Source organism: Lepisosteus platostomus, chromosome 6, assembly GCF_059453375.1.
Source record: "Lepisosteus platostomus isolate fLepPlt1 chromosome 6, fLepPlt1.hap1, whole genome shotgun sequence".
Taxonomy (NCBI): Eukaryota; Metazoa; Chordata; class Actinopteri; order Semionotiformes; family Lepisosteidae; genus Lepisosteus; species Lepisosteus platostomus.
The window spans coordinates 10087250-10114772 of NC_142616.1; the positions used below are offsets into that span (position 1 = coordinate 10087250).

Here is a 27523-nt window from a genome sequence, read left to right on the forward strand (position 1 = left end):
GTTTATTCTGAAGAAGTCCGCTGGGGTCACGTAGCGTCTCGATTTTTTTTTGTCACAAATTCAAGGATTTATCACCGTATACGTTAACCAGAATTAAACACTTGTTAGGCTGCGCGGTCGCCGAACACGATCGGAAGGGGATGGACAAAATGAACCATAGCCACTGGTACACCTGCGAGAGAAAGAAAAACAACCTAAAGGTCTGGGAGATTTAGGACTGTGGTAAAGTACATGGGAGGTCAGGTGTGAGGCGGAGATCAGTGCCATACAGAACACGGACGCCCTCTGCCTGACAGGGGCGTGACTGGAGCTGGTCCATACAGGAAGACGGGCTGCAGACACGCGAGAGATCGCGAGCAGGTCCGGGTTCCCAGCACTGGCCGACGACAAAGTCCCACGGACATCCCGACAGGATGGGGCTGCAGTCCAGCTTGTGAAAGCCTCCGATCGCTAAAGAGGCCCCGCGAAGAGGGGCGTCTCTCGAAGACAACGAGCGGCCATCTGCCGTGTGTAAAACCCCAAAAAACTTTTAGTAAAGCATTTTACTAAACGTGTTCGGCTCAGGTCTTCTGCCATTAAAGTATCGACGACGACGACGACGACGCTAGCTAGCATCGTCAGACTCGGGGCGATGGAAAACTGCCAGTTTCCCGTTTTCTTTGAGGTCTCGCACCTCGACGAGAAAACGAAGGAGAAGCTTGAAAATTATTTTAAAATCCGGAGGAAGTCCGGAGGAGGAGAATGTGGGAAGATAGACCACACTGGGGGCAACGTGTACAAGATTTGCTTCCAGAAACGAGAAGGTGAGAGCAGCGCCAGCCCTGCCTGCTTCTTATCTTGTCCCCGCCGAGTAATCAGCCGGTAGAGTATCTGTCAGCGCGCCGGGGCCGTGTGTGAGAGGAAGAGATTGAAGAAAGTTGTGTGTGTGGGGAGGCACTCCGTGTTGTACAACTTAACCCCCCCCCCTTAATTTTATTTATTGCGCGCTCTGAGCTACGAAAATTACAAATAGTCTAATTAATAAGTGGCAAAGATCTGACTCAAAACGCGTCTTTCCGTTCATCCTTAACAGTCACCCCGTACTACTGTCGAAATTAACATCGAGCCTCGTAGTCTTGGTTTGGAGTTTGTATCAAGACGCTACAGCTGTTTTATAATGCAGAATTAAGAAATGGAAACTTTTCTGCATTTCCGGGTTTCTCCTATCGATTGCTGATGATTGTCCCAAGAGCTGCAACTGCTTTTTTAAACGTACAGTACTTTTACGTACAGTATCTCCCATAAAGCAAAGCACGTGGAGACAAAATACTAAAAACACCGGTAATGTAAAGAGAATTTCGTTCCAAGACAGCACACTGACTGTGAAAGATCTATTAAATGTGTGTATTTCAAAAGCTTTCTCTTCAAAACTGAAAGCGAAACTAACACAACCGTTTACCTTGCGGAATGAAAGAATGTAACCTCGGTGTTTTTTTTTTACTCAATTCGAAACTTAGCCTGGAAGCGCCACCCTTTCCTTTAAACCTCTCAGCGAGTGCCGGAATCGAATTATTTGTAAGGGAGAGAATGAACAAAAATGCACAAATCCGTAAGTTTATCAGCAGAAGCACGCGTTACACGGTCGAGAGAAGCACAATTACACTTTGTGCTTTTTTATTGTCTCTTTTATAGTCGGCCAATAAAGTTAAAATCAAGGACGGGGTGAATTTCAACAACAGATTACCATAGGCTACAAGGAACTAGAGATAACAGTTCCTTATAGTTAGTTTACAGTTTAGGAATTTATGCCAAACTTTCAGATATCATTAGCAATTTAATGCTAAAAAAGGTTGTAGTTACAAGTTATCACAGTAGAGTTACAAATATAATAATAATAATTGCTTACACTTTCTGGACACTCCACTCAAAGTGCTTTGCAGGTAATGGGGACTGCCCTCCACCATCACCAGTGAGCAACCCCACCTGGATGATGTGATGGCAGCCATAGTGCTCCAGTATGCTCACCACACACCAGCTATTAGCAGGGAGGAGAACAGAGTGATGAAGCCAGTTCAGAGAGGGGGATTATTAGGAGGCCATGATCGGTAAAGGCCAGGGGGTAATTTGGCCAGGACACTGGGGTAACACCTCTACTCTTTTCAAGAAACACCCTGGGATTTTTAATGACCACAGAGTCAGGACCTCAGTTTTACATCTCACCCAAGAGACAGCACCTTTTTACAGTATAGTGTCCCCGTCACTGGGGTATAAGGGGCATTAAGACACACATAGGCCATAGGGTGAGCGTCCCCTGCTGGCCCTACTAAGAACTCTTCCAGCAGCAACCTCAGCTTTCCCAGGAGTCTCCCATCCAGGTACTGAGCAGGCTCACACCTGCTGAGCTCCAGTGGGGCTGCCAGCTGTGACTTACAGGGTTATATAGCTGCTGTACAAGTATGAGACAAAAAGCACAGACATTGTCCGAGCAGGTAGCTGCGTCAGCATGCATAGGCTGCAAAGGAACAGGTAAAGGTTTATTCCATGCTGAAAAGAGAAGAAAAGAAACACAAGTGACACACTGGAAGAAGGCTCCACAGCCAAAATATTGTTTTTTTTTCTTCTCCACATAGAAATCTCCTAAATTGTCAGGGAGGGATTGGTGCCTTCAGGGGTTCAGTCTACAGCTGAGACATGATGTAGAATGAGGCAGTACCCCTCAAAGTTATTATCTCTATATACAGTGCATCCCATTACAATTCAATTCTACAATTCAACTTTATTTGTCATTATACTTACACAGGTGCATAGTATAGTGAAAAGTGTTTCTCATTGGTCGCTCAGGTGCAGTATATACATAGAACAGAAATAGACAATAGACAGTAACACAATAACAAAAACTGTGTAATAACATAACAGTGTAATCAAAACTGTGCAAATACACAAACAGAGAAAGAATGCAACAGGACAAAAGCAGTGTTAAAGTAAATCGGGGATCAGTGCAAAAATAGTACGGTGATTAATAAATATTACAGCTAATACAGTTTTAAGTACATTATTTTTGCCTTGTGCATACTGCTAGAGATGTACGCATTTTCAGATTGAATGTATTCATGTTCGGCCATTGAATCAGATTGTATTGACTCTCCCCAGACCAGGAAAGGGTTCTGCAGAAGAAAGACCATGTTGTAGAAACGTCCTCGGGACCCATTACTCTCCTGGTGAGGAGCCCAGAGGGTCTGCCTGCCAGTCCTTTGAAAACACCCCCTGCCTCTCCGTCTTCGGCAAACCAGCAGAGCTCTATACCTCAGTCTCCTTTGTCTGCTGCGGCCACCGTTCACCCAACTAGCTATCCTGTACACCCTGCTTCCCCGGGGAAGGTCCTACAGCTGGACCATTATCTCCTGCGCTATCTCCAAGAGTGTCCCCAAGCCGGTGAGGACTTGAAGGATCTGCTCTCCGCCCTCTCCTGCTCCATGCGGCTAATCCCGGAGGCAGAGGAGGCAGTGGTGACTTTAGAAGGAAGTGCCTGGTCGGCACAGTGGGAGGCACAGGTGGATGAGGTGTTCAGAGGCATACAAAGGAAATACCCCTGTCACTACGAACCCGATCTGACCAAGCAGCAGATCCTGAAGAAACACGCATTCCTGACGTCCAGTGGGGTCTGTGTCTACTCGGAGCCGAGCCAGGGCTTCGTGGTGATAGTGGGCCAGCAGAGAGACGTGGAGGAGCGGTTGAAGGTACTGGATGGGATTACGGAGAGGGAGAAGGGACGGAAGGGACAGAGCACAAAATGCAGAATTCCTGGCGTTGGATACAATCTCATACGGGATTCCTTGGAGCGGGAACTGAGGGCAGAGTTCCCCAACCTAAATGTTTACAAGGAAGATATGTCCAACCTGACACTTGAAGGATCCCACATGGATATTCAGGCAGCACGGTCCAAACTGAAGGAAAGGCTTGGGAGAATCCAGGAGCGAGTGGTCACTTTGCCACGCCCACTGATTTCTTTCCTGAAAGACACCGGAGGCGTGGACGAATTCACTGCCAGTTTCTTCAACACATTGAGGAGCCAAGTCATCATGGACGTGGACCTGGACCTCAAGATCTTCAGTCTGTCCCAGGAAGCTCTTGATGGGGCTGAGAAGATCATCCATAGGGAACTGCAGGTAGAGGACGTGGTGCTCGGGGGAGAATTAACCTCCGCTTCCCGTGTTGAGAAGCTGCGAGCATCTTTAGACAGAATCCGCATGCGCCTGAACCAGGGAAGGAGAAGAGTGCAGTTCCAGTTTGTCCAAGGTGCTAGTGAAGGAACACTCTGCATCCAGATCTGGGGGTTCAAAGATGAAGTGGGTAGGCTGGGAGAAGAGGTCAAGAGGTACATGACAGATGAGGAAACAACCATAGAGGCTGTTGAGCTGCCAGACTCTGGGATGGTTGACTTCTTCTTTGACGTGCTAGATCTCATCAGTGTGCTGCATGAAGGGGTGGAACTTGCAACAGTGTCCTCCCCTGCACCTGCGGTCCAGCTCAAGGGACCTCATCACCTCGTGATGGCGCTCAAGGGCTCCCTGAAGAAGGCGTTGGGTGCTTTGGTGTGGGAGGTGCTGACCATCAACAAACCAGGAGCTTTTAAGTACTTCCAAGATGTGGGAAACGCCTACCTGACCATGGTGGGCAAATTGCATCACTGCCTCATCAGGCCCAGTCAGCCCGGGCAGGTTACAGCTGCAGATCCAGCACAGGCTGCTTCTCAGGGAGTCTGGTGCAGCTTCCGTCTGGAAGGGGGGCTCACTCTCATGGTCCGCCAAGGGGATATCACCAAGGAGAAAGTCGATGCCATTGTGAATGCAGCCAATGAAGATTTGGACCATTGTGGAGGGATAGCTTTAGTCATCAGCAATGCCGGAGGGCCATCCATACAGAAGGAGAGCAAGGAATGGGTGAAGCGAAATGGGAAGCTGCCCACTGGGAAGGCCGTGGAGACATCCGCGGGCTCCTTGCCCTTCAAGATGGTCATCCATGCTGTGGGTCCCATGTGGCATGGCCGCCAGGGTGTCGATGGAGTCCGAAGGCTCCTGGATGGTGCTGTAAGAGAGTCCCTGGAGATTGCAGAGCAGGGGGGCTGCCGGTCCTTGGCCATACCCTGCCTGAGCTCAGGGATCTTCGGTGTCCCCGTGGACATCTGCGCCCAAACCATTGTGGAGGCAGTGAGGAATTTCGCCAGGATGTCCCGCACACTCCAGGCCGTGACGTTGGTGGACACCAACAGGGACACTGTGAGCGAATTTCAGGCAGCCTGCGGAAGGGTGCTGGGTGGAGTGGTGGGACTGCCAGTGACTTTGGAGAATTCAGGAGCATCTGGAAGCGAAGTTTTGCAAACGACCTCCTCACCAGATCCCAGGAATTCCAGCATCCAAGTGGACATCATGCAGGGGAGCATTGAGAGCCAGCAGGTAAGTACTCCAAACTTTCCATCCAAGGGAAAAATTATTATCCCAAATAAATTGATCTAGAGAGATTTTGCAACAGAGAACCAAAAAATCTGAAGCAAAATCTGCGATTTCCCCCTCAATGGATATTTAAAATGTAATTTAGCTGTTTTAAGGTGAAACACTTAGCATACTCATAGTATGCATAGAGCAAATGTGTATTTTACATTTATGCTTTTTGATCTGAATTCTTATACATCAAAATTCCACGAATAGAGTAGAATTTGTCATCTGTCATTTTCAGAGAGTCATCGGAGTTGAAATACATTTGAATGAATACATCATGGATATTGGCCATTGCTTTGGGACACTCTTACACCCACTTCTCTTTTCTTCAGACAGATGTTGTGGTTTCACCAATGAAGGACCAGGACCTAATGTCCACCAGAGTGGGACAGTGCTTAGCTGGAAAGTCAAGAGATCAGCTCAATAACAAGTTTTCTCAAGCTGTCCGGCAGAGGAGATTAGTCCCTGGAGACGTACTTCCGGTGGACGGGGTCTCTGGTCTGGCAGTCAAGCACGTCTTCTTCATTGAATGTCTGAAGTGGGATGGTTCCCATGATGGCAGAGCTATGGAGGTAGACAATTAATAATACCTTCTACAATACAGATTATGTATGAATGCACGCCTTCACTCAAATCTGCAAAGCGCTGCATATACTTTAACAGCAGCTCCTTCATTTAGCTTAAGCTTTTCACTGAGACAGGTTTAGTTGGCAAAGTGATGATGATTGTGAAAGCAGGCACATTACTAGATACAATCAGGTGTGGTTGAGGGAGCAAATTTGAATTGACTGCTTGTACAGTGATGTTAAAAGAGGTTGCAACACCAGCTATTAAAATATGCTAAATCTATACTTGCAAATTTCTGTGCTGCAAAATGGAGGGCAGCAAAGACACTAAGAGCAGGTACAGTCAGGGCCGCCTCAGTGATGCAGCTAGTAAAGACACTCACATGAGTACAGATTGAGCTTTATGGTTGTGGTATTAAGCCTGAATCGTGTTACTAGCCGACTGTAACCAGGACTATCCAACCAGCAGTGCACATCTGGCTGATAACTGCTGAGGATAGGGGTTAGTCGGCTAGGGCTCTCTTTTAGCTCTCAGCAATACAACACCCCCTGTGCCCTCCTAGTCACTTGCAGGCCCTTGCTGCCATCAAGTGAGGGACAGGCTTCTCTTGCAATCGATGTTGAACCTCTAGTGCGAGGCTGCTTTGCCTATGACATGTTGAGATGAATGGAATGAAGATGGTCTGAATGGAGGAGTCTGCATACACTTCCTTATTCTCCCCCATGTGCAGCTGCAGGGTTTGTGGCTGCAAGGTGAGACATGAAAAACACACAATTAACAATGACAAATTTCTCTCGAATGTTCCAGGCTCTTCGCAGAGGGTTAAGGTGTGCTCTGGAGAGGTGTGAGACGCAAGGTCTGAGCTCCATCACCTTCCCAGTGATTGGTCCTGGGGTGGCTCTGGGGTTTTCTCATTCAGTGGCAGCCCACACTCTGCTGGAGGAGATCGGACACTTCGAGCGGGATCGACTAACCCATTCAGTTTCCCATGTCCGGATCATCATTCACCCCAGCGACAAGGTCTCCTCTGTGGTAAGTACCCTCAGCTGAGACCTGGTCGAACAAGACAGTGTTTTATCCTCCATCATTAATCATTGCTCATGTAGAAACCAAGAACTTCGAGCCTGAAGTGTTCATTCGTCCGGCCAAGCTTTATGGTATGCATACAAGAAACCACAATTAGGACCATAATAGTTATAGTACCTATCGTAGCTCAAAGGGGATATGGCCCTACACATCTCATATATACGTTCCCCCCACCTCCTGTCTTTGATGTAACTCCAGGAAATAGGAACCTTCCTTTGTCATCAGGAGTTTAGTGTAAACATTCACCATTTCGGGGTAAGTACGGGGGCATGGCATTATGGCGGAACGTAATGTGTTTCTTTCTCATCAAGACGTGCTGCAGAAAATCTGAGCATCAAGAGTGATGTCAACTGCTGTGTTAAATTTATAATCAACAGGCATTTCAAGAAGCTCAGCAGAGAGTGAGATTAAGGGGTCTACAGATGGCCCTACAGCCAGTGCAGAGTGAGTCATACAATTGCTGTTTTTCCTTCTTCCTGCTTCAGTCACCCTGTGGTTATACTGTAAACGAGGACACCAGCAGTAACCTTATCTTTTTCTTCCTCGACTCAGCCACCTTCTACCACTCCCTCAGCTCGGGTCAGGATGACGTCTCGGTCATGGTGGGTGGGGTGAGGATGCAGATTGTCTTTGGGGACATCGTGAAGGAGGCTGTGGATGTCATAGTCAACTCCACCGACTTCTCAGCGAACTCCGCAGGTAACTTACGGGGACTTGGATCAACCTGTGGTGTTGTAAAAAGATCTCGGGAGCAGAATGTGTGCAAAATGTGTATTTGTGTAACAAGCTGGAAAAAGAATGCACAACTAACATAACCCAGAGATTCAGTCTTCTGTTGTCTTTTTTTAGTCAATAAAATACAGGATTTATACAGTATTTATACAAATAATGGCAGTATTGCACTTTATGTAACTGAAATGATCTTTGGTCTGTCTGATATTTTCTCAGTTACATCTTTCAGATATTTGTGCTTGGATATACATATCAGCAGGATGGTGATTTGTGGAACTGGGACCTGGCTTTGATTCCAGACTGGGGCCCCTTCCTTGTGGGGTTCATGTTCTCCCTGTGCTCCGGCTACCTCTCACAGTCCAAAGACATGTTGGCGTGGCTGAGTGGGGACTCTGAATTACCCCCGTGTGCAGTGTGTATGTCTATGTTTGAGCCTGTCCCAGGCACTGTTCCCTCTAAGCCGCGCAGCAAACTCAGAGGGAATTTTTTTCCACAGGGAAAAAAATGTGACCGTGACTGTGAATGTTGGCATTTTCCCGTTAATGATGACCTTCACGTGTATCTACGGTTGTGGCTCTATTCTAACTTATTTATTGTCTTTGACATAAGTTAGCGCACTATATTATGCTTTCGCCATTTCCTGTTCATAATGTGTTGTGTTATTGTGAGGCGTTGCGTAGAGAGACAATTGTATAATATCTGAACCGTATCGAAGCGCCACCTTTCTTGCATCAAGCGCAGATTGCGGATGTAGATTGTCTCGAAACGGGCTGGAAGAGTCACATTTAGACATGGTCATGAGAATTAAATTGTACCAAAACAATTTACAGAATATTAATATGACAAGGTGTACGCGCGAAGGCTGTCATTGAAAGACAGATGCCAGAAATGATAACTGAACAATGTAGTTGTGTACAGCACGAGTTAGATTTAAACTTCAGTTGGTGGGATAGAAGTGAAGACTTCTAGAATTTTCAGTGACAACCCCAGCTGCTCCAGGGGTGCTGTATAAATGGCTGACCCTGCGCTCTGACTCCAGGCTTCTCTCTCCCTGTCTGTGTGTCTCGTGGAGAGCAAACTGGGGTCTGGGAAAAGACACATTCCTCATGCAAGAAATTGTATAGGGTTAATAAAGTGATCTTATCTTATCTAAAACGACTTATTTTAGGTACTGTCACGCCCTCTGCAGCCAGAGGGCGCTCCTTCTCTGTCCTGTCCCTAGTTTCCAGTCTGCTGTCCTTCCTGTCCCTCTCTTTCCCTTGGGCTATATATTTCCGGGTCTTGCACTCTGTCCTGGCTCAGCATTGACGTTCGGATGTCCTGAGACCCGCCTAGCACCAGGGCGCCCCACATCCGCTCCCTGAGGGCATTGATTTCTATATGGCATTCCTGAACTCTTTGCACTATGAGCCCGGGCCTATCCCCGTCTCGCTGCTACGCATATGGGTCTCCTACTCCCCACGGTTAGTCCCTTTGGACGTCCGTGACAGGTACTTCCTGTAGTTTAGCTGGCAAACCGTTACAAAATCAGCAACAGCAATACATGTCATTATGCCCCGAGGGCCTTGCCTGGGGTCTTTTTGGTCGATCACCGAGCTCTTTTACGCCGCTCAGGTTATTAAGTCATCCGCTCAGCAGGAAAAAGAAATTAGAGGGAACGTAGGTCACAGGACTGACATCCAGGAGATCTGTCTTGCACTCCATTCTTCTGGGACAGGATCTAGGTTGTTCCACGAATGTCCTTACTAAGAATAAGTGACTTTCTGCAAATGGGTGACCCATTCGTCTATGTATGTCTATTCATGACAGATCAGCGACTACCGATGCAGGTGAAGCATCGTCAAAAACCTAGACTTGCATCCTATTGTATTCCAACTCATTGCACTGACGTCCTCGATGCTTTTCTGTCTCTGCAGGTGTCTCCAGAGCTATTTTGTCTGCTGCCGGTGCCACGGTTCAGGCAGAGTTAGCAAGAGGTCGGTATCCCATTGAAGAACCATTGAGGTTCCATGTTGTGTGATGATGGAATGTAAGCAAAATGGTTAATGTGACATGAGAGAGGAGGCCGATTGGTCCCTGAAGCCCATTTGGTCGTAGTTAAATGATCTAAGGATCTCATCCAGTCATGTCTTGAAAGAAACCAAGGTATGGGCTCAAATATAGCATTTGCCTTACTCCCCCCACCCTCTGTGTAAAGAAACACCCCCTATTCTCATTTTTAAATGCACTTCCACATATTGTCAACTTGTGTCCTCTGGCTCATATACAAACGTGCAAATCACCTCCATTCCACGCACCCTCCCTGAATGAAATGGAATTATCCCGGAAGGTCATAGCTCCAGTTACAGGTGCTCCACAACCCCGGCTGACTCTTCTCTTCCCTTTCAGTCACGTCGCCCCCCGATGGAATCTTCTCTACTCAGCCAGGCAACCTGCGGTGCAAGACGATCGCTCACGTCTGCGGGAAAAACAGCCTGGAGGAGATCCGGAAGCTGTCCGGCAAGATCCTGAAGCTGTGTGAACAGCGGGCTTTCAAGTCAGTGGCCTTCCCTGCTATTGGCACAGGTAAGCGGAAAACAATCCTGAAAATGTCCAAGCCAAATCCCAATTAATGCAGAATGGGGGGGGGGGGGGGTTGCTATTCTGTTATTGACTCACTTTCCCTAGGGAGATTCTTTATCCTGGACAGTAAACTCCAGGAATATAAAGTATCTTGGACTACTTCTGTGCCCTCAGTGCTTAAAAAAGTCCATAAGAGGTTGTGTCAAATAAGATTCCTGAAGGACAGTAGTTGGTTGCTCAGAATGGATTCCCAGGTACTTTCACTCATTCTTGATAGTTGCTTAGCCCAATACAAGGTCAGTCTTAGTCAGAGTCTCACCCAGCAGTCAATGGCCCACAGGACGCAACTGGATGCGATTTCCCCTCTATCACAGACCTGCTTCCCACTCGGTTCCAAGAACATTTTGTCTTAAAACATGATCTAATCCAGCTCAAATAGGGAGCTGCGTCAGCAGGCATAGGCTGCAGAGGAACAAGTAAAGGTTTATTCCCTGCTGAAAAGAGAAGAAAAGAAACACCACGTTTTGGCTGTGGAGCCTTCTTCGGGGGTGAGAAAGAGAGGAAAGTCAGCAGCTGATAAGGCAGGGGAGGACAAAAGCCAGCACAGGAGGCGGGAGCAGGGGGGAGGCAGAGTGGGCACTCAGGTGGTGCGAAGTCGAGAGAGGGGTGAAGAGAGGTGTGAAGTCAAAACCTGCAGATGAATAGAGAGGATTAGGAGGAAACGAGTCTGTCGTTGAGACAAGGGGGAAGGCGTGATCCTAGTTTCAGGATAATTTTGGTTTCGGATGTCTTTCTGCAATAGGAGTTGAGAAACCCCTCTTTGAGAACACAGAGGGAGAGATCAGTGTGACCACGGCCGTTAGAGGTGAAATGAGAAACTATGGGCTTGGAGAGATCTTTGATCCTCACAGCCCTGGCATGTTCTCTGAAGCACGTTCTAATTTGTACCCTGTGAAAGAGAAACACACGTTTTTCAACAGCTTGACGTAGGGCAGGATATTGGGAGGAGAGGAAACCTATCCTGGCCATCCACAACATTTGTAGCCGTATCAGATTACTAACAATGAAAAGATTTGTTAATTGCTGTAAGTAATCTGGTTGCGATAGAAAATGAGCTGACACCATAGCCCCCCGGGAGTTGAGTTTGATATGTTTGGTGCCTCATTATGTCCTCACAGGTGTGGCGGGAATGGATCCCAAGGCAGTGTCCAAGTCCATGATCGACGGGATCTCTTCCGCTGTGCGAGACGGATCCTTTCAGAACCTCTCGACGGTGCGTTTAGTCCTTCTGCAGAGGAACGTCTTTGAAGCCTTCAAGTCAGAGGCCGAGAGCCGCTTGGGCAAAGCAGCTCCCCAGCCCACATTCATAGGTAGGCATTACCATTTGTCCATCCGTCCATCCATTTTTCTAACCGCATTATCCCATTCAGGGTTGCCTATCTTGGCAAGCAGTGAGCGCAAGGCAGGGTACACACTGGATAGGGTAGCAGTCCATCGCAGGGCAAGTGTAAGCCAATCATACATGGGGACAATGTATAGGCCGAGGGGGGAAAATTTGGCCCAGACACGGGATAACTCCCTACTCTTACCCGTGGATCTTTAATGGCCACTGAGAGTTAGGACCTCGGTTTAACATCTCATCCAATAGAAGGCTTTACCATTTGTAATTTCTAATTGGGTTCCTGTGATTTAAATCTGCCCGTTTTAGAGAAAATCTAATGGGAAAAATGGACACAAGAGCACAATGGACACAAAAATTATACAAAGGGAAGTCTTTAGCACATTCAAACCCTAAATGATACTGGAGAACTGAAGGACATCTCTGAAGGCTTGTTTGACTGTTTATTCTCTGTTCATGACCTCATAATGCATTTGAGAATCATCATAATGCACGATTGCCTTCTTTTGTTTGCAGAATATGGAAAAAAACTGATAAAACAGGTTAAAAACCGAGGAGAGCAGCCTTCCAAGATGGCGTTCAAGGGAGGGAAGAGCAGCATGGCGTTCTGCACTCCCGAGAAGCAGTTCCCTGCGGCTGTCTTTGACATCATTGGGCAGAAGAAGGAGGATGTGAAGAAAGCCAAGGAGCAGCTGGAATCCATCTTCCAGAAGCAATTCTGCGAGAAAGAAATAGACGAGGAAGAGGTGGGCAGGCTGGGCGAGGAGGAAATCCCACGCATCTTGGATCGAGCGGTCAGCAAGGGGGTCACCATCCGACGTGGGAAATTTGGGAAGTTCATCCTGCAAGGTCTGAAGGACATGGTGATGGACATCTTCCATGTCATGCATGTAGCCTCTAACAAGTCCCTGGCAAAACAACTGGAGGAGAGGCAGCAGGCATTACTTGCTCAGATTGTACTGTGGCAGTATAACATGACCGATAACTGGGAGAATTTTGACAAGGAAGCCAACTACCTCCTGGAGATGGGTCACCAGAAGAAAGCAGCCACTGTTGATGTTAGCGACAAGGATGGGACTCCTCTCCGAGTTGACCTCAAAACAAAAACGGCAGCAAAGCTGCAGAGCTCCCAGACCGTACAAGTCAGGAGGAGAGAGCTCAGGTCAGGTGGGTCTCCTCCATTCTTCCTCCTGTTCAGAGTTATGGGGAAGCAAATAGGCTATGATTTCCAAACCTGTAACCCATCCTGGAAAAGACCAGAAACCCATTACCAAAAACTAAGTCATTGAACATTGATGCATGTGAGCCCAACAAAGATCAATCTGTGAAATACTCTGAGTTACCAAAGCACACAATAGATGAGTTGCTAGACGGGACGAATTTTAAGTCTCATTCAAATAAGACTGACTTTGCTTTTATCATTTTGACTTCTGAGGCATGAGACTCTGCTTGAAGTAATAAACAAACTAGATGGAGTTTCTTTGTGCACTCATTAAATGTAGTGAGGGTTATGAATGGTGTGTATTCCTTTAACTGAAGCTCTGTTGTTTCTCTTTCTGTTCAGATTTCTGCTTTCCAGAATACTGGGATAATATGGCTGAAGGAGAGATACTAAAGAAAGTCGTCCTTCAGGTCAACTCTTCAGAGTACCAAAAAATCGCATATCTCTTTAACAAGACATCAAGACAGAAAGCCATACACACTGTGAGTACTGGCCAGCGTATGTTGCAGTGCAATCCAGACTGTTTCTGTTATTTGTGGGTCAGATTCAGATCTGTTGTCTTTTGTAAGAGTGGATTGGCTTGTTCGTAGTTTAGATATACTATATATGTTAGGAACCATGCTGATAATGGAGTTTATCACAAAAGTGTGGGAGAAAGGTCAGATCCAAATCTCACCTTTTTGCTGCTCTGCTGAATGTACAAATATATACATGTTGCGATCTGGACTTCCCTTTGTACGTCTCTGTAGCTCAACTCCACCCACCCCTTGCAGCAGGTCCCCAGCTCATTCTTCAAGAAAATGGGGGGGGGGGGGGGGGGTCAGTCAGCCTCATCCTTATGGTCAGACTGCAATAGGAGAGTTAGTCCCCAAAAAAATAGTACATTTGTCCCTCAATCACATCCACTAGGGACTAATCAAATTTGTAAAATAATAATAATTATTCCTTTCACTTACATACACTTGCCTTTTCAGTGGAGTGTCCAGAAAAGCACTTTAAAGGTAAAAGCACTCCCCTCCACTACCACCACCACTGCCCACCTGCATGGGCAACAGCAGCCAAAGGGCACCAGTACACTAACCACACACCAGTTCTCAGAATGATTAAGCCAATTTATAGATGGGGACTATTAGGAGACCATGACTGGTAAAGGCCAGTGAGAAATTTGGCCAGGATGCTGGTGTAACAAACCTACTCTTTTTGAGAAACTCCCTGGGATTTTTAATGACTACATAGAGTCAGTACCTCAGTTTTACGTCTCATCCGAAGGATTGTACCTTTTATGGTACAGTGTCCCCGTCACTATACTGGGGTATTAGGACCCTTCAAGACTGCAGGGTGAGCACCCCTTACTGGTCCCATTAACACCCCTTCAAGCAGCAACCTTAGCTTTTTCCAGGAGGTCTCCCCTCCAGATACTTACCAGACTCATACTGCTGAGCTTCAGTGTGGTGTCGGTTGTGAGTTACAGGGTGATATGGCAGCTGGAAAATGATCATAGGACAAAGCTTCTATCAATCGCTAGGTCTTTGTCATTTATTATAACCAGGTAGGTAGACAAAGAGGAGGGAAAAACTGAAAAGAGAGAAAGGAAATCTCTGGGGGTCCAAGGCCCTATCATTTCCTCTCCTGCAGTCTTCACTTCTAGAGGTAAACACTGTGTCACGAAGACAAACCCTTGCTCCACCTGGCACAAAAGCCTTTGCTGCATTTCTGAAGGCTGGTCTTCACAAGAGCAGTGACTTGGAAGCATCACAGTTGGGTGCCTTGCTTTCCCCAATGACCATTATCGTGTCATTTGTCACCTCTTTTCAGATTGAAAGAGTGCAGAATGTGCACCTCCGCCGGGCGTACTGGGTGAAAGAGCAGCACCTGAGGGAGAAAAACAGTCCGAACGAGGTCGGGGAGAAGATGCTGTTTCACGGAACTGCATATAATGCCTGTGACTCCATTGAGAAGGGCGGCTTCAACAGGAGCTTTTCAGGACAGCATGGTGAGTGGACGACAGGAGCCTACACGTGCTGATCCACTTTTTAAAGCATTGATTCATGTCTGTGTCCCCTCTGACCCTCCTCTTCTTCCTGCTTGGCCTTCTCCATCTTGTATATGGGATGTAGCACTATCCCGATTAAGAAAAATGTTCAATGTTTAGTTAAATGTTAAGAAAATGTTTTAAATCAGTGCGTTTGCCTACCTGTGCATGTCCCGGACTGACGCCACCTTGTTCCTTTATGTTTCTAAAAGCCACGGCTTTCGGAGCCGGCGTCTACTTTGCTGTGAACTCCTCCTACTCTGCCAACCCAACCTACTCCAGCCCGGACCCGAATGGTTTCCAGCGCATGTACGTAGCCCGGGTCCTGACTGGACGATACACGCTAGGGAAGAGCAACATGAGAGTCCCCCCTGCGCGCTCCTCTGCTGACCCCAATGACCGCTTTGACAGCGTGGTGGACAATCCCCAGAACCCTTCGATGTTTGTCACGTTCCATGATGACCAGGCCTACCCAGACTACCTCATCACCTTCCGCTGATGCCTCCAGGCCCTGTAAGCACACAGGTGGTTGAGGGTTAGGGCTCCTTCTGCAAGACAGCCATAGCCCTCGTAAACCTTGATGTGTCTATCTTTTTAGTCAATTTAAAACCAATCTTTTTTTACTTATCCAGTCTGGCTTTTTCTATCTCGGCTTAGAGCTACGTAACCCTCCAACCGCACACTGGGACAGGAAGAGGAAGTTTAGGCGAACTCCTCTGACCCCACTCGTCTTTTAACATTACCCAGGCAGGGTCAGTGCAGACTGGTGGAGATGTGCGTCCCTCACAGACTACACCACATGCCTGCAAGGACCTGGGAGGCCACAGGGGGGGGCTGTATCCCCAAGACACCCCTGATAGATTAAACACGCCCTGCTCTCCCCAGCACTCAGACAAATGTGGGGAATATGACTGGAGTCGACTAGTTGAAATAATCTGCGCCGATAGGTTAAGTAGAGTGGAGAGAAATTCACAATTTGCAATCATGACTCCAGAGCCCCCTCTCACCCCCCTGCAGTCCATCATCACCCTCGCAGTAGCCATCTGGCTCATCACCAATGAAGGGATCTCCTACAATGTCACTCTGTCGCACACTGTCATATAGTATATATGCAAATCTGAATGTAGTATATATCTTTCTCTGGGTGTAATTGAGAGGTATGTGTGTTAATTGGGGAGCAACCCGACTTAAACTACAGATTTTGACCGAGAATCGGTCCTGGAGAGCTACAGTACAGCAGGACAGAAATTTAGAGTCACATAATATCGTGTCAGAGTGGCTGATCTTCTGCTGATCTACATGCAGGCTGGCACGGCAGCAATTAAATGTCCTCCTGAAATAATCAGCTAATGTCAGCGTCTCGGACATGATGAAAATCAGCGCACTTGACCGTTTCAAACAGCTCAAAACAGCTGGATAATAACACATATACTCTTCGAAGAGCCTGCTGCAGGCAGCCAGTTAGCTCAGTTGCTTAGAGTTGGGTACTAATAATACCAAGGTTGCGAGTTTGAACTCTGTATGATAATTATTAATAAAAATAATAATTAATAATAATAATTATTATTATTATAACTCTGTATGGGCCCGTTGTCTGATTTGCTTTTCAAGTTCTCTTTGTGTTACTTCTCTGACGTTGAAGTTATATTTTATGACACTTATGGTTTTGTTCGTCATTCTGATTTTGAAGATACCGCGGGGGTGGAGTCAGACTGGCCGAACTTCCTTACTAAGACCATGTGACAATCGTTTCACTAACGTTCTGAAACTATTTAAAATGCGACGTTCACAATGCTGTCTTGAGAACAAAAAACATAGTCAAGTATATAACGTGCGGGTTGTCTCTGATCTTACTGAAACACGAAGGCAATTTGTTTTCCACTTTATTTTTGGAAATTGGTAAAAACGCAGAATTATTTAATTTCGGGTGAAAGTTTAAATAAAGACAACATGTTTGGAAAAGACGTTGTCGTCTCGTTTTTTTGAAGTGGTGTCAGATTCTTTAAAACTTTGCTATTTGGTTAAAAGCCAGTAAATCGTTCTCCCGTGTGAGTAACGATTTATAATATAAAGGATTTCATTTCGATTTCTTCCAGGAACACGTTTGCAACTATGCACTATTCCGAAGTAACTACTGCTTCCTACACTACTGACACTTATAGGGTCAGTTATTTCTGGCTTGTTTATTTACACTCGGGAAAGTAAGTTCCTCACCAGAGCGCGGTGACTCATCGGACCTGATCGTCTAGGTTAAGTGATGTCACCAGTTAGAGGTACGTGAACTGCCTCAAGTTAAGACCAACCCGGTGGATTGAGGGAGAATGGAGTTGGTGAAGACTCTGACCTTCTGATTTCTTTTTTTGTCTGTGTGGATTTTATGGATTGTGTTGGATTTGTGTTTGGGTATTACTGGGTATTATTTTACCTCTTCTTTTAATTTTACTTCTTTTAACTGTACAACGCTTTTCTGTAATATTGGAAGTCCCTTTAAATGAGAATTTGGTGCTTTTTAAAAGACAAAGACAAAAAAAAAACATCTAGGTTACTGGGGGGGTTCAGTGGACCTAGACGGTCGATCCCCAACACTACTGGTGAAAGAAGTGCTGAAATGTTTCTATAACATCTAACATGGTGATTATCGGTATAGAGAGATAGAAATAGTAAAACTGAGCACGAGGAGAGTGGGATGGAGTGGAAATGATACGGGAACGAGCCCGTGTCGGTTCGGGAGAAGGTGGGTGGGTGGTGTGTGTAGTCGTGGCCAAGGCGATGGAATAGAAATCCATTGGGGTCTCTATGTGTGTCTGTTTTCCCTTGTTCAAATAAAATCTCAGTTAACATTTACATTTCTGTCAGACTGGGCTGCACGTTTGTTGTAGCATTTTATCTGATAGGGAGTCTGTGCCCCAATTCTCGTCATTCGCCTGCGGTACGGAGGAGATCCTGCGCTTGAAGTCTGAGGGGAAAGCTGTGGGTACAGAGAGGCGCCTCAGTAACGGCCTTTTTGCATTTTCTCAATATTATATATTTATGTAGCTGGCAGTAGAACCATATTCCACGTTCTTCGTAAAGATCTGCATCGATTTCTTTGATTTCTTTGCCTGTGTTTATTATGGAGCGTCTTCTGATGTTTTTGCGGTTGGTCTCAACCACTATAAACACCTTGTAGCAGGCAGCGTGTTTAATGTTAATGACCTCAGTGACGGTCGCGGTGAGTGACGGCTCTTCTCTCTGGCGGGGTGCGGGGCTCTTCTTGAGAGAGAGAGAGAGAGAGTCTCTCACGGGGGACTCTTCTTCATCAATAGCGGAGACAACAGGTACAGACAACACCCTGAAATAATATAAGCCGCGACGCCTTTTAAATAAATTCTTGAACGTTTATGAGCGTCATCATAGAGCTGAAAGCAGGTAAAAAAAAAAGCTTGCTGCTGTCACGTGTATCGTTCTCTGCTGAAAGGACTTTCAGCGTGGAAAACCTACTCAACATCCCTGAAATAAGCGATTCTATAGCCGTTGGTAATGTACGCGGAGGAGCAGCAGCAGTAGCACAGACAATTGGAAACGTTCTCACATGTGTTTCTGAAGTGAAATAAAAAGTTTCATAGAAGCGCTCCTCGTTAGTATAGTGGTGAGTATCCCCGCCTGTCACGCGGGAGACCGGGGTTCAATTCCCCGACGGGGAGACACGTGCCTTTTTTTCCCCCAATCTGACTAGTTTTCCTCCAGTACTCGGAGTGAGAAAATTTATATCGTTTTCCTTTTCCGACTAATCTGACTACTCTTCTAAATGGACAGCCTGTTAGGCAAAGAAAGCTCAACACCAGAACTGGACTCCAGTCCATCTCAAGTCACAGTAAATTTCTGCACACACCTGAAGAAAGTTTCCACAGCTGAAAAGCTGTGCTTCTTTTCTTCTCTTTTTTAGTATAGAATAAACCTTTACTTGTTCCTGTAAATTTCTACTAATTAAAATGTATACATTCACAGCAACCTTTGACTGAATGATGAGCACATGGTTGTGAGCCCCAGTGGCCTAATGGATAAGGCACTGGCCTCCTAAGCCAGGGATTGTGGGTTCGAGTCCCATCTGGGGTAACTTTTTGTTTTGGTGTTATTTGTGCATAATTTCCCTTAAACTGGCTGTTCCTGTAGGCTCAACCTTGTCGCCTAATGGAAACAAGGTGAGGTTTCATGTGCGGGCGGTGAGTTTAGTCGGCGAGGATGTGGTATTTATTGCCAACACATTTCCCAGACAGATAGTAGTTCCTGTGACGTAGTGCTCTTTTCTTTATTAGATGTTTGAAGCAAGAAAGTCCAAAGCAGGATACTTAATAACACTCATAAACGCCCGAGAAGTTAAATAACTTTCTATTGTTCTATTTTTGTTTTTGCTCTCTTCGATTCATAAATACAAAAAAAATAGGCACCCTATTCCAAGATAGAAAGATGGAAAGAAATGTATCATCTAGCGTCTTGGGTGAGTTAGTTCAGGGATCCCAACGATATGAGTTGTAAAATTGTCTTCTGTGGAATCCTGTTTCTTAAATAATAAAAAACTTGAATATTCAACAACATTTCAAAATTATTCAACAAAATGTATGCATTCATTCTGCAATGTTATTTACCATTTTAATAATACGTAGGACATACTGCTTAATTGGCCAGTATTTGATTATTTAATGAAAAAACAAACATTGCGATGAGTAACATAACAAGAAAGGTAACAATCAAGGCAGCACCACTAGCCACTGAACCTCTGTGCCATCTGTCATTTCGGTAAGTGTCATTACTCATCACATTTGGTTTTTATTTTATACAGTGCTGTCACGAACACTTAATCAGCACTCGCACATCGAATTAGTAAGAAACAACCAGGAGAGAAAAATAAAAATAACATCCCAGGAGAAGGAAGCATCTGTGTTCTCCACCTCTGTCGGTCCCCAGGGTCAGTGCTGGCTGACCAGTTGGCAACTGAGATCTGCTCTAAATGGTTCAGGTACAGGCTGCTGAGCTTGGGCAGAGCCCTCAGAGGATTACTGATGTGGGCTGTGGGGCCCTGCAGCACAGAGCAGAGGAAGAGATGGCACGAACGATAACGCACAGATGATCACATCTCCCTCCTGCTTCAGCACTTTCTCTTATCTGCCCCGTGGCTCTTCTTCAAGTGAAGAGGGACTCTTCGTCTGCAGACTCTGCCTTCAGATCCCTCTCTGCTAGGGCTGTACCTCACACACACACCCCCCAGCCCCTGACACTGGAGATCCAGGCCCAGACTCTGCCTCCTGCTGTGGAAGATCACTATCAATCCGGAGCAACGGGCAGGGTTGGATGCTTGCAGCTCCTCCAGTGTGACACAGGTAAGCATTTGCTTGTGCACAGATGAGCCAGTTAGTGTTGTTAGTGTCACAGCTGGAAGGCAGACAGATACACATCCAGGAGAGTCGACCAAGAGGAGTGTGAAAAGGCGCAGGACGCAATGCCAGGACCTTTACAATATTTGCATATATTGTAAAAAATATATTGCAAATATTGTAAAAAAAATGCTGTTTTAAATACAAAACTTACAGCCAGTTCAGCTTCACAATGTTAAACAAACAGGTGATTTTCTAAAAAAAAAACAAAAAAACACCATGAGGTAGTTTGGCCCTAAATAATAAATTTGGTACTATTTTGAAAATGGTCTTTCCGAGTTCGCAATATGCAAATATTGTAAAGGAATCTTTCAGCTTTTAAAAGACAGCATCTATTCACAGTGGAATATTATAAGAGAGTCTCTGAAAATCCTAAACATGTTGTGTAGCCAGGACCGACATAGAGTGCATTGTTAGCATGAGTCCTCATGAGGTATTATTGCCCTCTTGAATAATAAAGTAACTGTCATATTCACTCAGCGAGTTTGCCATTTTCTGCTCATGCAACAGCTATCATGCTTTGTTTCTCAAAAAGCTACATCTTACAAATGTAATAAATAAATACATTACAACAGAAATTTGACAGAGTACTGCAGGATGTAAGGAAGAATTCACAGACTTTTTGTGAATATGCAAGATTTTTGGAGCATCTTTCTTCCCCGATGATTGTGTGTGGTTTTGTTTTTGGAAACATCATTATTGTATAAATGTAGTATGGTCGATAAAGATAATCCCGTAAACCTTACAGCCCATTCAGCTTCACAATGTTAAATAAACAGGTGATTGTCTAAATCAAACATGAGGTGGTTTGAACCTAAGGAATACATTTGTTAATATTTTAAAAATGGTCTTTGTGAGTTTTCAATATGCAAATATTGAAGACTCAGAAATAGTTTTTCTTTTTCTATCAGATTCTATTATGTATTTTTTTCTTTAAAAATAAAATAGTTAATAATAATCTTTTGTTTCTCAAGATTCAAGCTGTACGTTTGTGTAATGAATTTCTTCGTGTCTGATCTTTATATTTTCATTGTTTAATTTTGTTATTTTTAATAGTCTTTTATATTTTCTTTAATACATTCATAATGGTCCCTTGTAACCCAATCCAAAGGCAACCGACAGCCCCCTGCAGCACAGCCCCTCCTCCCTCCTGAGGCTCTGAGAGGGGCAGGGAGAGAGACGCCTGGTGGACTCATCTGGAGAACCCTGGAGCAGAAGAAGCTCTGGACTGCTGGACACCAGGCAACTATCCCCACTGACAAGACAGGACACACAGCTCAGTCTCCATTGACAAGAAGGGGACAGACACTTTCTTTACTTTATTTTTCATTAACAAGCACAGAGTTATTGATTTAATCTCAATGGAAAACAGCACAATGGACAACGGCACTGCTCCTGATGAGCTCAGTCCCCGGCTGACAGGAGCAAGCATAGCTCAAATTGTTTTCTGCAGCTGCATCTTCTGCATTGGGCTGCCCCTCAACTGCCTCGCTGTGATCGGACTCTACAACCTAGTCAAGCCCAATAATGCCCAACCCATCTACGTCATCAACCTCCTCATCGCTGACCTCCTCCAGCTTGCTATATTGCCATTCACAATTCTTACCTTTTACTATTTCCAGTCTGATGAAATCATTGCTGGATTAAGAATTTTAATCATAGTCTATGGATTGTCCATCTGTGTCAGCATTGGCTTCTTTGTCTGCATCTCCCTGGAGAGATACCTTGCTGTCGTCCATCCCCTGTGGCACCAGAGCCACCGCAGCCCCAGGTTCGCCATCAAGGTGTCTGTGGGAGTCTGGCTGTTTCCTCTTCTCTTTTGCATCGCTGTTACTCTCGTCCTGTTTCTCCTTGATCTGCGGGAAAATCTTCAAGCCATTGGGAGTCTTCTGATCTTTGTGTTCTTCTTCCTTGTTCCACTGACCCTCCTTGTTTTCTTCTATGTCCGCTCCAAAGCCGCCATCACCTCCTCTATTGGAGCTCCGGATGTGAAGAAGAAAAGGGCCCTGCGTGTGCTGACCGCTGTTCTCGTCCTCTTCATCGTCGTCTACGGACCCTTCTTCACTTTAAGTGTGATCGATGCTTTCCTGATTTCAATGGGTATTGTCACTAGCGTGGGACTGTCCTTGATGTCTGTTGTGATCCGCAATCTCAGCGTCATCGTAGATCCCATCCTGTACGTCTTCCTCAGGAATGATGTCAGACAGACGTTGTACGCCACCCCCTCCTGGCAGATGTTGATGGGGTCAGTGTGTTGGTGCTGCAGAGCCAGAGTTGATCATAATAATTCATAATAATGTTCATAATGTGCATAATGTTTCAGGAACACAGAGATTCCCCAGGTTGTTTCCACAGTCTGAACCAGGCAGGATGGGTTGGTTAGACAGTATAGGGCTAGATGGTGTATATTCGTATCTAAAACATGATATAAAATCCCAGACTTCTCTTATATCCTTCCTGTTAGCTTGTGTGGGTCAGTTACTAAAATCACATGTTCTCACTTATCATATCTATGCTGATGATACTCACATCTAAGTCCATACTAAACCTCACCCAGAAGCTGCTGCTTCTACACTCTCTAATTGCATCTGATATAAAAACCTGGATAACTCAAATTCTCCATCACTTAAACCATAACTGAGGTCATGTTATTCTACACCTCTCATCTAGTATGCAAATCCAATGCAGTAACCCTATCTGAGTAGGACACTGTGCTTGAATTTCAATGTAAATTAGATAATTTTGGGGTGATATATTGGCCTGGCCCTCATGTGTAGAAATCTGTAATAACATCATTCTTCCATCTGAGAACATCCTAAGCTGTCTTTGACATCTGCGGAAAAATGGACAACATATTAATCTGTTTCTAGAATTGATTACTGGAACACTCTACTGTTTGGGGTATCCAAATCCACACTGAACAAATTGCAGCATATTCAGAATTCAGCAGCCAGAATCCTGACCAGGTCGAGTGTGAGTGATCACATTACTCCTGTTCTGGCGTCCCTGCACTGGCTTCCTGTCAGGTTTTGAGTTGAAAATCCCAATGCTCACCTCCACGGCTTGGCACCACAATACCTAAATGATTTATCTATCTACTCCTCACTTCACAACCTTTGTTCTACTGACTTCTGTCTTCTTTGTTTTCCCAAGCCTGTTCACATTGTTTAGGTGACAGGGCCTTCTCCTGCTGAGCCCCAGGGCCCTTTAATTCTACCCCCAAGGATATCAGAGAGTCAGCATCTCTAGGCACTTTAAAATCCAGGCTCAAGACCTTCTGCTTCAGAGACGCTTTAATTTAATTCGTGTTTGTGTCTTCTTATTGCAGCTACTACTACATTTTTAACCCCTTGGTTTAATTTGTGTTAATTTTGTTCTCTCTTATCTTGGCTTACTCTTTTCTTTGGCTTTATTATTCTTTCACTTTTTTTGTAAACTGCTCTGAGAATCTGTTTGTAAAGGTGCTGTATAAAATGCTATATTATCATTGGTGCGGTTAATTAAAAATGGCCATATAAAGCATGTGTGAAATCTGTTTTCTGCTCTACATTTACTGATCTTTCTCCTTCTCATATTTCCTTGACGTGAGAGAAGGCTGGCTCAGACCTTCACTTCGTCTTGTGATAATCTGTAGTCAAAACCACAGACATGCAAAAAAAATGTGTCACTTTCTTATTTCAAGCATTTATCTTCCACTGTTTCCTCTACCTTCTTCGGATATTTTTATAAAATCTGCAAGAGCATGTTTCCAATGGACTATGTGAATTCCACCACACATGCTGTCTCAATCTAATGGTTTCTGCTTGATAATAAATCAATAATCTACTATTAATTTCTACTTCCAATTCTTGAAGAAATCCAGGAAATGAACAGGAATGGGCTATCCATGAACTTTAATTGCATTAAAATGAGAAGTGAATATAAAGTCCAGTGTGTGCTTGCAGGATTCAGGCTGTCAGAAGGTGCTTTGTGCCATTAAACCCTCCTGCTGTATTTCATCCAGACTCTGGCTCTATCTTCCACAGCTCCTCTAGTATGAGACAGGGAAGGAATCAGCTTGCAATGTCTAATTGATAGTTGTACTGTCTGATGCCTATGATGGAGTAAAACAGTGGAGTGAGTGTTGTGACAAATCCAAGTGCAGGATGAGACAGGCACACAGAAGCATACAGTATATGCTACACCACCCAGGAGTACTGTTGACTTCACTGGCATGAACTCGGTTAACTGCCAGGAGAGTCTCCTTGTGACTAGTGTTTCAGATTTAGGCCTTTATTTTGATTCCTGTTAGAAACGTGTTTCCAACTGTCATTACTACTACTGCTCGTTTTTGTACACTTATAACACCTATAGAATAGGTAAGAATAATACCTGTTGATTCCGCTATTTCAGGTCTATTTATTCGATTTTTACCGTAAATAAGTCCCTACACGTGAGAAGGTAAGTTCCTCAGCAGAGTGCAGTGACTCATCGACCCTGATCATCACAGTCACTGTGGGGTTCAGCGGACCCAGAGCGAGGACCCCAACACTGAGATTGGACACTGGTCCATCTCTGGTCGCAGTACATTTACTACTGATACAAATCCACTATTTCCATTATTTGTCTCTGAATAAACAAAAATCGTTAATTGTGCACTTCACACAATGAATGATAAAACCTCAAAGAGCGAGCAAACTCCAGCAGCCTAGCAGATAGTGGTAGGTAGTGGCTAAAGGTCATGGCGTCCTAAACCAGAGAAGGTGGGGTTGGGTTCCATCTGGGTTGTTGTCACTTTTTTTTAGTGTTCTGTTATGAACATACAATTTTCTTTTAAGAGCAGATTGGCTTCTCTTCCTGTGGATTCAGACACTGCCTTATCACCCGTATGAGTTTTTTTTCTTGTATACAGCATAGGCGAGACAAATAAGATGAGATCTTGTTTCCAGACAGATCCTAATGCCTGTGACACCATGCACTTTATCTGAAAACCAAAAACGCAGCTGGGAAGCGAACCCTGAACTCCACCTGTAAAGCAGGGACACTCTCAGGTGTACTTAAAATGAAACATATTCAGCAATACACTTTCAGCTATCTGTGCTGCTGCCACTCCTCTTGGTAGGATGCACCTATACTATCAGTGATTGCATTTTTATTGATTGTTTTTTAATAGTAGAAAGTCCGTTCAGAAGAGCAGGTAAAAGCAAAAGGCTGTTTACCTGCTTTTAGTGAGTGCAAACGCTCAAGGTACTCCAAAGGTCCTGTTGTAATTATTTTCAGCTTGCAGTCTGTTTCTGTTGTCTAAGCTGTTGTCGGAAAAAAGCCGCATGTGGGGGCGCCCTCTGTGGAGATAAGGGTCTCGCTACCCCTGCAAGAGAGAAGAGCACTCAATCGGGCACTGAAAGGACTCATTAATGGGCTGGTTAGATCAGTCGGTTAGGGCATGGTACTAATAACACCGTGGTTGTAGGTGTGATAGCTGTACAGGTCAGTGTGTTTCAATTTTCTTTTTTTCCAAAACCTCTTTACGTTCCTTTACGGTCATGTTGCAATACATGTTATATCTAGTTACTATGAAATCATCAAAACTTGCTTGACTGAACTTTCCTGTACTTTTAAAGGTGCCACATTGAAAGATTTTAATACTGGTGTCACACTGTATTTTTAATTATAGAGTGATAACAAAGCAACAGAAGAGGCTCATGAGAACAGCTGAGAGTGGGGTCAGAAGTCAGGATGGCTGAGCAGTCTCAGGTGCTGTGGTGAAGTGGTAGTCTCCTCTGGAGGCAGGGGTTCAAATCCCACTTCTGACAGGCACTTTTTTCCATTACCGTATATACTAAAAAGGAGAAGAAAAGACCCCTGAAGAAAACTGAGGCACTTTCCTCCGGGGCTCAGGGTGGGATGGAGGAGGAGAATGGAGAGCCCCAGAGCAGCAGAGGAGAGAAAAGTGTCCCTGAGAGAGCGGCTGAAAGCCTGCGGGAAGGAGCAAGTGACCGTGAACTGGACAGAGAGGATAGCCAGGCTGACCACGAAGCTGGAGGTCCCCGACCCTTGCTGAAAGTAGAGATCCTGCTGGCTTTAGTTTCTCCAGCAGTGGTTTAGCTGCTGCTGCTGGCCAATCTCAGATGAGCACCGCAAGGAATGGTCTTTCAGTTCGTCTGGGGGTGAAGGTACATGTTTGTCACGAAAAAACGCATCTGTCAAACAGTCAAGGAAGGGGGTAGAGACTTGCTTGACTGTATCTCTGTCGGCCATCTCTCTCTGTCTAAAGCTACGGGATTCAATAGACCATAGGTACCAATGCTGTGGTTTCCCTCCCAAGGAGGCACCTGATTCAGTGGTCAAACACAGAACCAAAAGCAGAAAAGTGACTTGGAATCCACACTCCAGAACTTAACCCATTGTAAGGCAGCAATGAGAGCCACTGTGCCACCATGCTGCCCTTCATTTGGATAATTATCATTAAATTCTGTTTTTAGTTTACACTAAATGAGTTCGTCACTAGTTCTTCATCAGCACAAGTACATCTAATTAGTAAGAAACAGCCAGGAGAGGAGGAGAGAAGAACAAAAATGAGAACTTAAAATAACTTTTTTCTTCTGATGATCATGCTGATGATCAGTTTGAAGAAACCAAATTGGTTTAATTTCTTTCTGCAATCTAGCACTGTGGTACAAATTTCATGTATGCAGTGTTCACTCAAGACATCAGTGAGTTCTGTGTACATCAACTTGAGGGTTGTCTGCACAACATCCTCACGATGCAAACTCTGAAGTTCATTCAAAATCTGTCATGTAATCGATCTGCGATGTTTGTTTTTCTCTCCACTTTGGAAGATCAGATTTTCCTTCTTGTATCTACTTGAAGTGAGACAATGCAGGCTCAAGCCCTTCATGTGTCACTTTTTCTGTAGATCAACAGTGCAGTAGAGATCAAGTGATTGGAAAAGACTGGTCAAAACCAAAGACGTGCAAAAAACATCCAGCTTTCGGAAGAGAAGACATTTAACAACCTCTGTTCTCTCTGTCTTCTAAGGAGCTTTTTTAGTGCTGAAAA

At 45.1% G+C, this 27523-nt stretch overlaps 2 protein-coding genes and 2 non-coding genes across 4 annotated transcripts; all 4 read left to right on the forward strand.

Moving 5' to 3' along the window:
* Window positions 1-238: 238 nt before the first annotated feature.
* LOC148660115 (protein mono-ADP-ribosyltransferase PARP14-like) lies at window positions 239-17036 on the forward strand. The gene is made up of 13 exons (XM_088634145.1): window positions 239-803; window positions 3130-5432; window positions 5807-6046; window positions 6849-7073; window positions 7505-7571; window positions 7680-7826; window positions 9776-9835; window positions 10248-10424; window positions 11600-11791; window positions 12337-12987; window positions 13385-13524; window positions 14858-15035; window positions 15287-17036. Exons 1-13 carry the CDS (start codon window positions 632-634, stop codon window positions 15571-15573), a joined length of 4839 nt encoding a protein of 1612 aa, XP_088490271.1. The 5' UTR covers window positions 239-631; the 3' UTR covers window positions 15574-17036.
* Window positions 17037-18685: 1649 nt separating this feature from the next.
* On the forward strand, window positions 18686-18757 carry trnad-guc (transfer RNA aspartic acid (anticodon GUC)). Its single transcript has one exon. It is a non-coding gene; the product is annotated as a tRNA-Asp (tRNA).
* Window positions 18758-19096: 339 nt separating this feature from the next.
* trnar-ccu (transfer RNA arginine (anticodon CCU)) lies at window positions 19097-19169 on the forward strand. Its single transcript has one exon. It is a non-coding gene; the product is annotated as a tRNA-Arg (tRNA).
* Window positions 19170-21861: 2692 nt separating this feature from the next.
* On the forward strand, window positions 21862-26525 carry LOC148660118 (G protein-coupled receptor 68-like). Its single transcript, XM_088638144.1, has 2 exons — window positions 21862-22730; window positions 26363-26525. The coding sequence occupies exons 1-2, from the start codon at window positions 21862-21864 to the stop codon at window positions 26523-26525; spliced, it is 1032 nt and encodes a 343-aa protein (XP_088494270.1).
* The last annotated feature ends 998 nt before the right edge of the window (window positions 26526-27523 follow it).